The sequence below is a fragment of the Oncorhynchus mykiss genome, chromosome 9 (assembly GCF_057628025.1).
Source record: "Oncorhynchus mykiss isolate SJ-2025 chromosome 9, ASM5762802v1, whole genome shotgun sequence".
Classification (NCBI taxonomy): Eukaryota; Metazoa; Chordata; class Actinopteri; order Salmoniformes; family Salmonidae; genus Oncorhynchus; species Oncorhynchus mykiss.
The window spans coordinates 77,837,931-77,854,493 of record NC_143030.1 but is presented as its reverse complement, the minus strand read 5'-3'; the positions used below and the strand labels follow the sequence as shown (position 1 = coordinate 77,854,493).

At 43.4% G+C, this 16,563-nt stretch overlaps 1 protein-coding gene across 13 annotated transcripts in view; it reads right to left on the bottom strand.

Moving 5' to 3' along the window:
* The window catches only part of rerea (arginine-glutamic acid dipeptide (RE) repeats a), a 338,328-nt gene that overhangs the window by 207,613 nt on the left and 114,152 nt on the right, over positions 1-16,563 (bottom strand). For all 13 annotated transcript variants that reach the window (XM_090185445.1, XM_090185450.1, XM_090185453.1 and 10 more), the window contains one exon: positions 4,552-5,066. In XM_090185445.1, the coding sequence (XP_090041571.1) occupies positions 4,552-4,921 (370 nt within the window). In that variant the 5' untranslated portion in view covers positions 4,922-5,066. The remainder of the gene's footprint in view (positions 1-4,551; positions 5,067-16,563) is intronic.

Below are 16,563 nucleotides of genomic sequence, written 5' to 3'. Positions count from 1 at the left end.
TCTCACCCTGCTCTCTCACCCTGCACTCTCACCCTGCTCTCTCTCTCCCCTCTCTCATCCTGCTCTCTCTCTACCCTCTCTCTCATCCTGCTCACTCTCTCCCCTCTCTCTCATCCTGCTCTCTCTCTCCCCTCTCTCTCATCCTGCTCTCTCTCTCCCCTCTCTCTCATCCTGCTCTCTCTCTCCCCTCTCTCTCATCCTGCTCTCTCTCTCCCCTCTCTCTCATCCTGCTCTCTCTCTCCCCTCTCTCTCATCCCGCTCACTCTCTCCCCTCTCGCTCATCCCGCTCTCTCTCTCCCCTCTCTCTCATCCTGCTCTCTCTCCCCTCTCTCTCTCATCCTGCTCTCTCTCCCCTCTCTCTCATCCTGCTCTCTCTCTCCCCTCTCTCTCATCCTGCTCTCTAACTCTCTTTTAAACATTAAATGCAGACAGAGCAGGTTTAATGGAGTCAATGTTATGCATGTCAGTGTGTGTGCGTGCATGCACGTGTTTTAAGGAACATGTCAGGAACTGGACCAGGAGAGAGTGATGGCTTTTTCAATGACCTCACGGATACCGACAGAGATAATGTAGTGAACTAACGGACCTCACGGATACCGACAGAGATAATGTAGTGAACTAACGGACCTCACGGATACCGACAGAGATAATGTGGTGAACTAACGGACCTCACGGATACCGACAGAGATAATGTGGTGAACTAACGGACCTCACGGATACCGACAGAGATAATGTAGTGAACTAACGGACCTCACGGATACCGACAGAGATAATGTGGTGAACTAACGGACCTCGCGGATACCGACAGAGATAATGTAGTGAACTAACGGACCTCGCGGATACCGACAGAGATAATGTGGTGAACTAAATGACCTCACGGATACCGACAGATAATGTGGTGGACTAGCGGAACTCACGGATACCGACAGAGATAATGTGGTGAACTAAATTACCTCACGGATAATGACAGAGATAATGTTGTGGACTAGCGGAACTCACGGATACCGACAGAGATAATGGAATGAACTAAATGATCTCACGGATACCGGCAGAGATAATGTAGTGAACTAGCGGAACTCACGGATACTGACAGAGATAATGTAGTGAACTAAATTACCTCACGGATACCGACAGAGATAATGGAATGAACTAAATGATCTCACGGATACCGACAGAGATAATGTGGTGAACTAAATGATCTCACGGATACCGACAGAGATAATGTGGTGAACTAAATGATCTCACGTATACCGACAGAGATAATGTGGTGAACTAAATGATCTCACGGATACCGACAGGGATAATGTGGTGAACTAAATGATCTCACGGATACCGACAGAGATAATGTGGTGAACTAAATGATCTCACGGATACCGACAGAGATAATGTGGTGAACTAAATGATCTCACGGATACCGACAGAGATACAGGGTATCGTTAGAAAAGTTCTCTATTACAGTAAAACATTTCTCAATGAGGGAGGGGCTTGGTGTCCGGGGGAGGGGGCTTGGTGTCCGGGGGAGGGGGCTTGGTGTCCGGGGGAGGGGGCTTGGTGTCCGGGGGGAGGGGGCTTGGTGTCCGGGGGAGGGGGCTTGGTGTCCGGGGGGAGGGGGCTTGGTGTCCGGGGGAGGGGGCTTGGTGTCCGGGGGGAGGAGGCTTGGTGTCCGGGGGGAGGGGGCTTGGTGTCCGGGGGGAGGGGGCTTGGTGTCCGGGGGGAGGGTGCTTGGTGTCTGTCACACAGTCACAGCACAAGAGACCAAAAAGACAATATGAGAACAACAGGCGGACATAAATGCTGATAAAAACATACATTTGAATTAATACAATTAATTTGAAATAATGGCCAGTTACAGGGGAGGGGAAAGTACTTGAGGAGGAACATCTTGACTGTAGAAATGTTCTGTGTTCGTATTAAATAACTAAACATTGCAGCGACCACAGCGCAGCACAATGTTAGCTACTTGACCTTTTTTCTCCTCCCTCCCGTCAGTATAAACAGAGCGGGATGATGACACACTCTCCCCTCAGTCTGCTTTTCAAGCAATTTATAAAAACAGCGGGTGAAGAAGAGGCCGTGTTTACAGTCGGGGGAAAAGGTTATGGCTGTGTATCAAATTTCACCCTATTCCCTAAACATTACTTTTGACCAAGGCCCATATGGTTCTGTAGTAGTACACTATATAGGGAATAGGGTGCAATTTGGGATGCAATCTGTCTCTCCTTTTATTCTCCCTCCACACTAATAGATAAGAACCACTCATTCTCTACACTAATACAGATAATTCACCTCAGAACCACTCATTCTCTACACTAATACAGATAATTTACCTCAGAACCACTCATTCTCTACACTAATACAGATAATTTACCTCAGAACCACTCATTCCCTACACTAATACAGATAATTTACCTCAGAACCACTCATTCTCTACACTAATACAGATAATTTACCTCAGAACCACTCATTCCCTACACTAATACAGATCATTTACCTCGGAACCACTCACTCTACACTAATACAGATCATTACCTCAGAACCACTCATTCTCTACACTAATACAGATAGTATACCTCAGAACCACTAATACAGATCATTACCTCAGAACCACTCATTCTCTACACTAATACAGATAATTTACCTCAGAACCACTCATTCTCTACACTAATACAGATAATTTACCTCAGAACCACTCATTCTCTACACTAATACAGATCATTTACCTCAGAACCACTCATTCTCTACACTAAGTTCTATCTTTTAAAAAATATATATATAACTTAAGTCAGTTAAGAACAAATTCTTATTTACAATGACGGCCTACCCCACGGCCAAACCCAGACAAAGCTGGGCCAATTGTGCATCGCCCTATGGGACTCCCAATCACGGCCGGATGTGATACAGCCTGGATAAAGAAACCATACCTCAGAACCATCTACTTCAATATGAAACGCTTCATGTCATAACCAGGCCTGTATCGTTATCACATTATATTATTAACTTATGCATAATTCATTTTCGTTTAATTACTTAACATAAAAGACAATTGAGCCCAGATACTTCACAAACTGAGCCTACCGGTACTTCCTTTTGGCCTATTGCTTAGTCTAAAGCGCTATTCTGGTTCTAGTGAAAACCAGATTATTTTTTAAGACCAAAAACCAAATAGGCCTACAAGCTAATAGGACCAAAATAGAGTGCTGTAAACTGTTTATTCAACTGTGAAGTTTAGACTGAACAACTAGAGCAGGACTTCACAAAGCAAACTAAACTAAACATTGATTTGTACCAACACCACAGCCAAACCCTGGAGGGCTAGACCCAAACCCTGGAGGGGGCTAGACCCAAACCCTGGAAAGGGCTAGACCCAAACGCTAGACCCAAACCCTAGAGAGGGCTAGACCCAAACCCTAGAGAGGCATCAGAAAAACCAAGACATCAAGAGTCTGTCTTTTAAAAGAAAAAAACATAATTCAGGCCTATATTATAACATCACACTAAACCCCATACTATAACGTCAGACTAAAACGTCAGACTAAACCCCACACTATAACGTCAGACTAAACCCCACACTATAACGTCAGACTAAACCCCACACTATAACGTCAGACTAAACCCCACACTATAACGTCAGACTAAACCCCACACTATAACGTCAGACTAAACCCCACACTATAACGTCAGACTAAACCCCACACTATAACGCCAGACTAAACCCCACACTATAACGTCAGACTAAACCCCACACTATAACGTCAGACTAAACCCCACACTATAACGTCAGACTAAACCCCACACTATAACGCCAGACTAAACCCCACACTATAACGTCAGACTAAACCCCACACTATAACGTCAGACTAAACCCCACACTATAACGTCAGACTAAACCCCACACTATAACGCCAGACTAAACCCCACACCATAACGCCAGACTAAACCCCACACTATAACGTCAGACTAAACCCCACACTATAACGTCAGACTAAACCCCACACTATAACGTCAGACTAAACCCCACACTATAACGTCAGACTAAACCCCACACTATAACGTCAGACTAAACCCCACACTATAACGTCAGACTAAACCCCACACTATAACGTCAGACTAAACCCCACACTATAACGTCAGACTAAACCCCACACTATAACGTCAGACTAAACCCCACACTATAACGCCAGACTAAACCCCACACCATAACGCCAGACTAAACCCCACACTATAACGTCAGACTAAACCCCACACTATAACGTCAGACTAAACTCTGCTTCTTTTCTTTTCTGTGAAATGTGACCAGATTTCATTAGACTCAGTTATCAAAAAAAATATGCCACGGAATTAGGCTAGTTAAAGCAATCAACTCTGAATTAGCTGTTGACAAACAAAAAAGATATATATATATATATATATTTCTCTACAGGCCTAGCCTGTATCTCTTGGACTGAAGCGTCTTTCAGGAGAATCACATCGGAGAAAAGCAAACACTATATTATGATATTTGTTGCCAAAGACATGAAGAGCCTTAATGACTTAGCAATGAATTGAACTTACCGCCAGGTCTGTAAACAACATCGTCTTCAGTAATGAAGGAAGTGATCTCTCCGTTCTCCATCCGTTCATACCTCGACTTCTTCTTGATCATCTTCTTCTTTCCCTTCTTCCCTGACTCCTCCCCCATCCCCATGTTGACCCCACCTACTGCCCCGGACCCTCCCCTGTTCTCGTTATCCTCGTCCTCGCTCTCCGCGTAGTTCTTAGCTCCGCCCTCCAGCGTGCAGCTACGGCGCGGTCGTGAGCTCTCGCTCTCCCTGGATGCTTTGTCCCTCTTGTCCCGGTCTCTGTCCCTCTCTCTGTCCCTCTCCCTGTCTCGGTCTCTGTCTCTGTCCTTCTCCCTGTCTGGCTTGTCTTTGTCCGCGGTCATGATTCGCCACGTGCCTTCCTCAGTCCTCTCACGGCTGGGCCTCCGTGAAAGGTAGACTGTCAGCCTGGGCTTCAGTCTTCTGAATTGACCAATCAAATCCAGGGAAAATTCAGCCACACCAACAACCCCAGTGTTTCAGGAAAAGCTGTGGATAAAAGACAGAGAAAAAGACATTAATGACAGGATAATCATTCAAAACCATACGTTTACATTTCTGGTCAGGAGCTGCAAAATAGTGAGTGGACATTCCCCAAATAATACCTCAATATATAAACTACCTCAACACCTATTTAATTGAGGTATCAAAAAAATACATTTAGTAGTTCAAATTATCTGGGGATATAAACATAATGTACTGTAATCACACTTAGTGAGTGAAAGGTAATTTTGAGAGGGTAAAAATGTCCACCAGCTGACTACGCCACACGGCACTTAAATTCTGTCCCAAATGGCACCTTATAATCTATATAGTGCACTACTTTTGACGAGGGCCCACAGTGTTGAGGCCTCTGTCAATCTCAACCCGGCACGGCCAGAAGACTGGCCACCCCTCAGAGCCGGCACGGCCAGAAGACTGGCCACCCCTCAGAGCCAGGTTTCTTCTTCAGTTCCTGCCTTTCTAGGGAGTTTTTCCTAGCCACCGTGCTTCTACATCTGCATTGCTTGCTGTTTGGGGTTTTTGGCTGGGTTTCTGTACAGCTCTTTGTGACATCGGCTGGCTTCATAAATACATTAGATTGATTGATTGATTGATTGATTGATTGATTGATTGCTGGACTGCTGAGCAAACCATGGGGTTCAAATACTATTTGAAATCTTTTAAATACTGCCTGGAGTGCCAGGTGAGTCAGGGTTTATACATTTTGGACTCTTCCATTTCCCCCCATTACAACAGGCTAGCTCAATCACGCACAAATATCAACATTTTAAAATGGTTTCAAATACCTGGTGCGGAGACTGGCTCAGTATGGCTTCCGCCCTGCCTGCAGTCTATTTACTTAGCTATGTATCCACACACACACACTGCCCTATACAGTATGACGAAAGAGGTAGTTCTCATTGGCCAATAATTTGCTTTTTTCCCCCCACTAAAAACGAACTAGAAATATCTATAACAGCCCCTTGAGGGAACAGACCTGGCAATCAGTGAAGCAATGGTAAATACCATGGCCAGAGATGGAGGGAGGGAGACGATTGCACCCAGCCGTCGCCACGGCTTCTATTAATGACCTAATGATGAGTTACCACGACGACCGCTGAGCTGCGGAGACACGCAGGCCAAACAAACTATCACTGTATATACAGACCGGTCAGCCAACATCCATCTCTCACCCTTGTGGGTGTCCATATAGACAGGTCTGTCATGAAGGTGTGCTTGACCTGAGCTTTGATACTGCAGCTCTGGACCTAATCCCAGCTCTGCTCTGGGAAACACACCACAGGGTAGCTGCTATGGACTCTATAACCACAGAAACACCATGTTGACCAGGGGAATCAAAACGTACACGCGAGGGAGTACAATCCCGTCCGCGTTTTGACAGCGAGGACATTTTCACTGCGGGCCCTCCAGACCTCGTTGAAAACCAAAAGCTGCCAACGTGGCTAAATGAGTTTGAAACCCCTGATGTATGCTACGCTAATCGGATCAGTGAAATAACACCCTTCATCTGACACCAATAATGATTTAAACATTAGCAAATATAAGTTTAGGTTACACAGTGAAACAAGAGCCCTTTTCTCCATTAGTTGTCTTAATAAGTGATCTGATAAAATGACAAACAAAATTAAACCAGAGTGAAAATAAATATTCAGAGAAACATTAACCGTAATAATGTAGCATTTTGTTCTATTATAATGAACTGTAATAATGTAGCATGTTGTTCTATAATAATGAACTGTAATAATGTAGCATGTTGTTCTATAATAATGAACTGTAATAATGTAGCATGTTCTATAAAATGAACTGTAACAATGTAGCATGTTCTATAATAATGAACTGTAATAATGTAGCATGTTCTATAATAGTGAACTGTAATAATGTAGCATGTTCTATAATAATGAACTGTAACAGTGTAGCATGTTCTATTATAATAATGAACTGTAATAATGTAGCATGTTCTATTATAATAATGAACTGTAACAATGTAGCATGTTCTATAATAATGAACTGTAATAATGTAGAATGTTCTATTATAATAATGAACTGTAACAAGGTAGCATGTTCTATAATAATGAACTGTAATAATGTAGAATGTTCTATTATAATAATGAACTGTAACAATGTAGCATGTTCTATAATAATGAACTGTAACAATGTAGCATGTTCTATAATAATGAACTGTAACAATGTAGCATGTTCTATAATAATGAACTGTAACAATGTAGCATGTTCTATAATAATGAACTGTAACAATGTAGCATGTTCTATAATAATGAACTGTAACAATGTAGCATGTTCTATAATAATGAACTGTAACAATGTAGCATGTTCTATAATAATGAACTGTAATAATGTAGAATGTTCTATAATAATGAACTGTAACAGTGTAGTATGTTCTATTATAATAATGAACTGTAATAATGTAGCATGTTCTATTATAATAATGAACTGTAACAATGTAGCATGTTCTATAATAATGAACTGTAATAATGTAGAATGTTCTATTATAATAATGAACTGTAACAAGGTAGCATGTTCTATAATAATGAACTGTAATAATGTAGAATGTTCTATTATAATAATGAACTGTAACAGTGTAGCATGTTCTATAATAATGAACTGTAATAATGTAGCATGTTCTATAATAATGAACTGTAACAGTGTAGCATGTTCTATTATAATAATGAACTGTGACAATGTAGCATGTTCTATAATAATGAACTGTAATAATGTAGCATGTTCTATTATAATGAACTGTAATAATGTAGCATGTTCTATTATAATGAACTGTAATAATGTAGCATGTTCTATTATAATAATGAACTGTAACAATGTAGCATGTTCTATTATAATGAACTGTAACAGTGTAGCATGTTCTATAATAATAATGAACTGTAATAATGTAGAATGTTCTATAATAATGAACTGTAACAATGTAGCATGTTTTATAATAATGAACTGTAATAATATAGCATGTTCTATTATAATGAACTGTAATAATGTAGCATGTTCTATAATAATGAACTGTAACAATGTAGCATGTTCTATAATAATGAACTGTAATAATGTAGCATGTTCTATAATAATGAACTAATAATGTAGCATTTTCTATAATAATGAACTGTAATAATGTAGCATGTTGTTCTATAATAATGAACTGTAACAATGTAGCATGTTCTATTATAATAATGAACTGTAATAATGTAGCATGTTCTATAATAATGAACTGTAACAATGTAGCATGTTCTATTATAATAATGAACTGTAACAATGTAGCATGTTCTATAATAATGAACTGTAATAATGTAGCATGTCATCAACGCGGCACCACAGTCATAGCGCTGTGAACTTGAATGAATACATATTTCGAAAAATAAAAAACAAACATTAGGCTATGCCTTATGCCGGGTGGTAACGGCGGGTGGTAACGGCGGGTGGTAACGCCAGGTGGTAACGGCGGGTGGTAACGCCGGGTGGTAACGGCGGGTTGTAATCAAAATTCTACTTCAAACTATCCTTTTGAGAGTTGCATCTGGGAACTAGTTTTGTACAATGGTAAGTGGTGGGGTCAATAAACCAATACGTTTTAGCTCCACAGTAGATTACAACGGCGATGAGAGTTAATAAAACGGATAAAAACTTTCAAAGATTGTCGCCACTGCTCAGCGAGAATAGCCCACGCAAAGTGGCGAGTGTAAGTTCGTCGTTGTTGTCGGCCAATCACAAGTCATCAACGCGGCACCACAGCCATAGAGACCTCCGTGTTTGGCAAAGCAAATTAGAAGACAATCTAAACAAAGGCAGATGTAAATCAAATGGAATTAAAAAGTTAAATGAGAAGGATATGCCACAGCGACCAAGAGCCAACAGGTAGGCGGATACTTCATAATCTGAATGGGGTTGTTGTTATGTGTAACTGCAGGACAGGGAGGAAGCGTCTGTAGCCTCAATTAGCCTAGCTAGCTAGCTCAGGGAGGAAGCGTATGTAGCCTCAATTAGCCTAGCTAGCTAGCTCAGGGAGGAAGCGTATGTAGCCTCAATTAGCCTAGCTAGCTAGCTCAGGGAGGAAGCGTATGTAGCCTCAATTAGCCTAGCTAGCTAGCTCAGGGAGGAAGCGTATGTAGCCTCAATTAGCCTAGCTAGCTAGCTCAGGGAGGAAGCGTATGTAGCCTCAATTAGCCTAGCTAGCTAGCTCAGGGAGGAAGCGTATGTAGCCTCAATTAGCCTAGCTAGCTAGCTCAGGGCATGACAAACGTTTTTAGCAACTTGTGCTTTGGACAAGTAGGACAGATATACAGTGCCTTGCGAAAGTATTCGGTCCCCCTTGAACTTTGCGACCTTTAGCCACATTTCAGGCTTCAAACAAAGATATAAAACTGTATTTTTTTGTGAAGAATCAACAACAAGTGGGACACAATCATGAAGTGGAACGACATTTATTGGATATTTCAAACTTTTTTAACAAATCAAAAACTGAAAAATTGGGCGTGCAAAATTATTCAGCCCCCTTAAGTTAATACTTTGTAGCGCCACCTTTTGCTGCGATTACAGCTGTAAGTCGCTTGGGGTATGTCTCTATCAGTTTTGCACATCGAGAGACTGAAATTTTTTCCCATTCCTCCTTGCAAAACAGCTCGAGCTCAGTGAGGTTGGATGGAGAGCATTTGTGAACAGCAGTTTTCAGTTCTTTCCACAGATTCTCGATTGGATTCAGGTCTGGACTTTGACTTGGCCATTCTAACACCTGGATATGTTTATTTTTGAACCATTCCATTGTAGATTTTGCTTTATGTTTTGGATCATTGTCTTGTTGGAAGACAAATCTCCGTCCCAGTCTCAGGTCTTTTGCAGACTCCATCAGGTTTTCTTCCAGAATGGTCCTGTATTTGGCTCCATCCATCTTCCCATCAATTTTAACCATCTTCCCTGTCCCTGCTGAAGAAAAGCAGGCCCAAACCATGATGCTGCCACCACCATGTTTGACAGTGGGGATGGTGTGTTCAGCTGTGTTGCTTTTACGCCAAACATAACGTTTTGCATTGTTGCCAAAAAGTTCCATTTTGGTTTCATCTGACCAGAGCACCTTCTTCCACATGTTTGGTGTGTCTCCCAGGTGGCTTGTGGCAAACTTTAAACGACACTTTTTATGGATATCTTTAAGAAATGGCTTTCTTGCCACTCTTCCATAGATTGATTTGTGCAATATACGACTGATTGTTGTCCTTTGGACAGAGTCTCCCACCTCAGCTGTAGATCTCTGCAGTTCATCCAGAGTGATCATGGGCCTCTTGGCTGCATCTCTGATCAGTCTTCTCCTTGTATGAGCTGAAGGTTTAGAGGGACGGCCAGGTCTTGGTAGATTTGCAGTGGTCTGATACTCCTTCCATTTCAATATTATCGCTTGCACAGTGCTCCTTGGGATGTTTAAAGCTTGGGAAATCTTTTTGTATCCATATCCGGCTTTAAACTTCTTCACAACAGTATCTCGGACCTGCCTGGTGTGTTCCTTGTTCTTCATGATGCTCTCTGCGCTTTTAACGGACCTCTGAGACTATCACAGTGCAGGTGCATTTATACGGAGACTTGATTACACACAGGTGGATTGTATTTATCATCATTAGTCATTTAGGTCAACATTGGATCATTCAGAGATCCTCACTGAACTTCTGGAGAGTTTGCTGCACTGAAAGTAAAGGGGCTGAATAATTTTGCACGCCCAATTTTTCAGTTTTTGGTTTGTTAAAAAAGTTTGAAATATCCAATAAATGTCGTTCCACTTCATGATTGTGTCCCACTTGTTGTTGATTCTTCACAAAAAAATACAGTTTTATATCTTTATGTTTGAAGCCTGAAATGTGGCAAAAGGTCGCAAAGTTCAAGGGGGCCGAATACTTTCGCAAGGCACTGTATGAACTTGTCCAAAAGCTTCCAACAACATACACCATAGAGAATCATGCAAAAATGTAAGGTGAACTGCCTATTGGCTTCTTTGCATATTCAAGCCAGTCTCAAAATACAACACTGCCTCTTTAAGGCTCTCCTGGAGGATGATTGGCCACCCTTGGTAGCCTATAAAATATTGCAACGTTACAATTATAACAAAATATGTAACTGTCCTTATGAAATTAAGGATGTCCCATCTACAGTTCCAAACAGACTTTGGGACAGTTCTGGGACGACAGGTCAAAAATTCATACAACCACAGCACAGATTTTGTTTTTTTAAAACAATGAAGCTGATGCAACAGATCAGACCGTTTAGCTTAAAATTATAACTTTTTATTTCTTCATATTATAAACTCAATAACGCGCACATGGCCGTTGGCTACGCGTAAACATCCCAAAATACAATTCGCAGGAAAACACCTTCCTTGTGTGAGTGGTTTCACGTGACGGAGATAAAAATACTAGTTTGAAATGAAGAGGGGAGATCTAAAGAAGCATCAACTAGCAAGGGTTACTATGACGGCTAGGATTATCATCAACTAGCAAGGGTTACTATGACGACTAGGATTATCAACTAGCATGGGTTACTATGACGACTAGGATTATCATCAACTAGCATGGGTTACTATGACGACTAGGATTATCATCAACTAGCATGGGTTACTATGACTAGGATTATCATCAACTAGCATGGGTTACTATGACGACTCGGAGTATCACCAACTAGCATGGGTTACTATGACGACTAGGATTATCATCAACTAGCATGGGTTACTATGACGACTAGGATTATCATCAACTAGCATGGGTTACTATGACGACTAGGATTATCGTCAACTAGCATGGGTTACTTTGACGACTAGGATTATCGTCAACTAGCATGGGTTACTATGACGACTAGGATTATCATCAACTAGCATGGGTTACTATGACGACTAGGATAATGCATTGTTCTGCTGGAAAATATCACAACCGGTCGTGATTGGGAGTTCCATAGGGTGGCGCACAATTGGCCCAGCGTCGTCACAGTTTGGCCGGCATAGGTCGTCATTGTAAATAGGAATTTGTTCTTTACTGACTTACCTACTTAATTAAAAATGATATAAAAATAAATAACATTTATATTAAGTGTTTATAAAGTTATTCCTTCAGTTTTTATGTTCGTATTTTGGCTAGGCTGCTTTTAAACAATGAAGTATATGGTTAAATTGTTCCAGAGTGCTGACCACCTCCGCTCAGATTCAAGGTGTGCAAGAGGCACGGTACTTCAATCTCCGGTCTTGTTACCATTTAATCGGAACGAACAACGACACGAGTATGTCAACAGAAGTCTTCAGAAGTTCAGATGCTAATCTTTATTATATTTGTCAAACATGACTAACATTTAAGTCTATATTTATTAGAGCCCGACAGATTTATCGGTTGACCAATATTATCAGCCGATATCAGCCTGTGAAGGGGCAGGTGAGGCTGTGGTGAAGGGGCAGGTGAGGCTGTGGTGAAGGGGCAGGTGAGGCTGTGGTGAAGGGGCAGGTGAGGCTGTGGTGAAGGGGCAGGTGAGGCTGTGGTGAAGGGGCAGGTGAGGCTGTGGTGAAGGGGCAGGTGAGGCTGTGGTGAAGAGGCAGGTGGGGCTGTGGTGAAGAGGCAGGTGAGGCTGTGGTGAAGGGGCAGGTGGGGCTGTGAAGGGGCAGGTGAGGATGTGGTGAAGAGGCAGGTGAGGCTGTGGTGAAGGGGCAGGTGGGGCTGTGAAGGGGCAGGTGAGGATGTGAAGGGGCAGGTGGGGCTGTGAAGGGGCAGGTGGGGCTGTGAAGGGGCAGGTGGGGCTGTGAAGGGGCAGGTGGGGCTGTGAAGGGGCAGGTGGGGATGCGAAGGGGCAGGTGGGGATGCGAAGGGGCAGATGGGCCTGTGAAGGGGCAGGTGGGGCTGTGAAGGGGCAGGTGGGGCTGTGGTGAAGAGGCAGGTGGGGCTGTGGTGAAGGGGCAGGTGGGGCTGTGGTGAAGGGGCAGGTGGGGCTGTGGTGAAGGGGCAGGTGGGGCTGTGGTGAAGGGGCAGGTGGGGCTGTGGTGAAGGGGCAGGTGGGGCTGTGGTGAAGGGGCAGGTGGGGCTGTGGTGAAGAGGCAGGTGGGGCTGTGGTGAAGGGGCAGGTGGGGCTGCTGTGAAGGGGTAGGTGGGGCTGTGAAGGGGTAGGTGGGGCTGTGAAGGGGCAGGTGAGGCTGTGGTGAAGGGGCAGGTGGGGCTGTGGTGAAGAGGCAGGTGGGGCTGTGGTGAAGGGGCAGGTGGGGCTGTGGTGAAGGGGCAGGTGGGGCTGTGGTGAAGAGGCAGGTGGGGCTGTGGTGAAGAGGCAGGTGGGGCTGTGGTGAAGGGGCAGGTGGGGCTGTGGTGAAGGGGCAGGTGGGGCTGTGAAGGGGCAGGTGGGGCTGTGAAGGGGCAGGTGGGGCTGTGAAGGGGCAGGTGGGGCTGTGAAGGGGTAGGTGGGGCTGTGAAGGGGCAGGTGAGGATGCGAAGGGGCAGGTGAGGATGCGAAGGGGCAGGTGAGGATGCGAAGGGGCAGGTGGGGCTGTGAAGGGGCAGGTGGGGCTGTGAAGGGGCAGGTGAGGCTGTGAAGGGGCAGGTGAGGCTGTGAAGGGGCAGGTGGGAGGCAGTTCCACATCAAATCCCCAGGACCCTCTCCTCGGAAAAAGAGGGTGGAAGAGGAGTGAAATAGAATTAGACAGAGGAAAGGCCAGAGAAAGAGGAGGGAAGAGAGAAGCATCTTCAGGGTCTTGCTCCCTACTTCATCATTTACATTATTGAGATGGAGTCAACAGGCTAACCTGGCAAACTCACAGCCAGCCAGCCACACAGGCAGCAGATCAGGGCTTCAATCAAATACAACTTGTTTCAACTCAATTCTGTGAACTGGTTTGTGTCACAAACGGCACCCGACCAGAGCCCTCCGGTCTAAAGTAGTGCACTATGAAATAGGGTGCCGTTTGTGTGGCATCCCTGGTAACCACCATGCTGTGGCTCTTTAAGCAGTTACCACCCCCCCACCCACCACCACCCACCAGGGGTCACAGAAAAGGTGTCTATTACCTAAAACTGATACACACAGTCATGCAGACTCACTCACACCCTCCTCCGGGCTTTTAAGTCTTCCTGATGTTTTATTTTCTGTTCCGTCACACAGACAATAACCAAGTTTCCATACACCGTTGTTAATGAGAGTAAAGTCACACGGACCGTATAAATAAACATCAAATAAATTATGACCGCTGTGATGGAAACAGGAAGTTTCACTATAATTTTATGAATGTCGACGGGTACTTTGGTGGGAACATATGTGTCTGTAAAATTAATTAATGCGAGAAATGGCGGAGGAAACGCCTTCATGAGCAAATATTGAGTCACACGACGACGACATGTTGAGTCACACGACGACGACATGTTGAGTCACACGACGACGACATGTTGAGTCACACGACGACGACATGTTGAGTCACACGACGACGACATGTTGAGTCACACGACGATGACATGTTGAGTCACACGACGACGACATGTTGAGTCACACGACGACGACATGTTGAGTCACACGACGATGACATGTTGAGTCACACGACGACGACATGTTGAGTCACACAACGACGACATGTTGAGTCACACGACGACGACATGTTGAGTCACACGACGACGACATGTTGAGTCACACGACGATGACATGTGTGGTTCTCCCACTACAGTTTACAGGGCTACAGATGAAATATCTCGTGATGGACGTCACAGGGAGGTTGAAGTGCACAGTATGATGCTCCTTTCTAATAAATATTGAGCATATTTTTTTCTGGTGACATGATTGATACTTGGACAAATATAACGATCGACAAATATTCTTTCTGATCCATAATAATGTCATCGTGTAGCCGACCCGTACTCTATCTGCCAGCTTTTAGTTAGAGCTCAAATGCCAAGATCAAAATGACATGGAAACACATTGACCATTCTATTTTAATTCGGTACATGAAAACGTTAGCGGGGAAAAGGTACATTTTGTGTTTACTACGTCATCAAACACACTGGTTTTATCTGCAACGAGTCCGTTTGGTGGAAACACATCACTTTTGGGGGAAAATTAGAATATTTTCTTAATGGAGATTTTAGAATATTCACATGAATCTGTCGCCAATTGGATGGAAGCCTAGCTGCCGCCTAGCTGCCGCCTAGCTGCCGCCAAGCTGCCGCCTAGCTGCCGCCAAGCTGCCGCCAAGCTGCCGCCTAGCTGCCGCCTAGCTGCCGCCAAGCTGCCGCCTAGCTGCCGCCAAGCTGCCGCCTAGCTGCCGAAAGAGACACATAATTTTTATATTTACATTCCAGTCATTTAGCAGATGCTCCAAAAGAGACTAACAGGAACATTTAGGGTTAAGAGCCTTGCTCAAGGTCAGACAGGTTTCGTCTGGTCGGCACATGGATTCAAACCAGCAAACATTCAGATACTAACGCTCTTAACCGCCGTGGTTTCAATCCAAACCTGGCCCAGGATAAACATCCCATAATTGGCAGTCAGGTTAAAGGGACTAGATTAACTAGACGGAGAAGCAACGCTGTTTAACACATTTAGTCATTGATTATTACACGGTTGTGAAATGTTTTCTAAAAGCTTGTTTGTTTTTAAAACTGTCAAATTGTTTGAATGGATCTTATATCTAGCAGCAGTACTGAACCAACAGCACGAAAAAGACAACACAGCAAATATTGCAGAAAATTCTGACAGAGAGCGTGGAATGATTTTTCAATAAAAAAAATTAACAAGTCGCAAATTTCGACAGGCAAGGATTTGGGGCTGGGATTTAGTTGCAGAAGGATTTCAGAATGAAATGCTCCCATGAATACAGAGCAATACAGATTAGTATAGAACAGTACAGATTAGCAGAGCAATACAGATTAGTATAGAGCAATACAGATTAGCATAGAGCAATAAAGATTAGTATAGAGCAATACAGATTAGCAGAGCAATACAGATTAGTATAGAGCAGTACAGATTAGCAGAGCAATACAGATTAGTATAGAGCAATACAGATTAGCAGAGCAATACAGATTAGTATAGAGCAATACAGATTAGTATAGAGCAATACAGATTAGCAGAGCAATACAGATTAGTATAGAGCAGTACAGATTAGCAGAGCAATACAGATTAGTATAGAGCAATACAGATTAGCAGAGCAGTACAGATTAGCAGAGCAATACAGATTAGCATAGAGCAATACAGATTAGTATAGAGCAATACAGATTAGTATAGAGCAATACAGATTAGCATAGAGCAATACAGATTAGTATAGAGCAATACAGATTAGTATAGAGCAATACAGATTAGTATAGAGCAATACAGATTAGCATAGAGCAATACAGATTAGCATAGAGCAATACAGATTAGCAGAGCAATAGAGATTAGCATAGAGCAATACAGATTAGCAGAGCAATAGAGATTAGCATAGAGCAATACAGATTAGCAGAGCAATACAGATTAGTATAGAGAGTGAATAAATAGAGCGAATGCATTC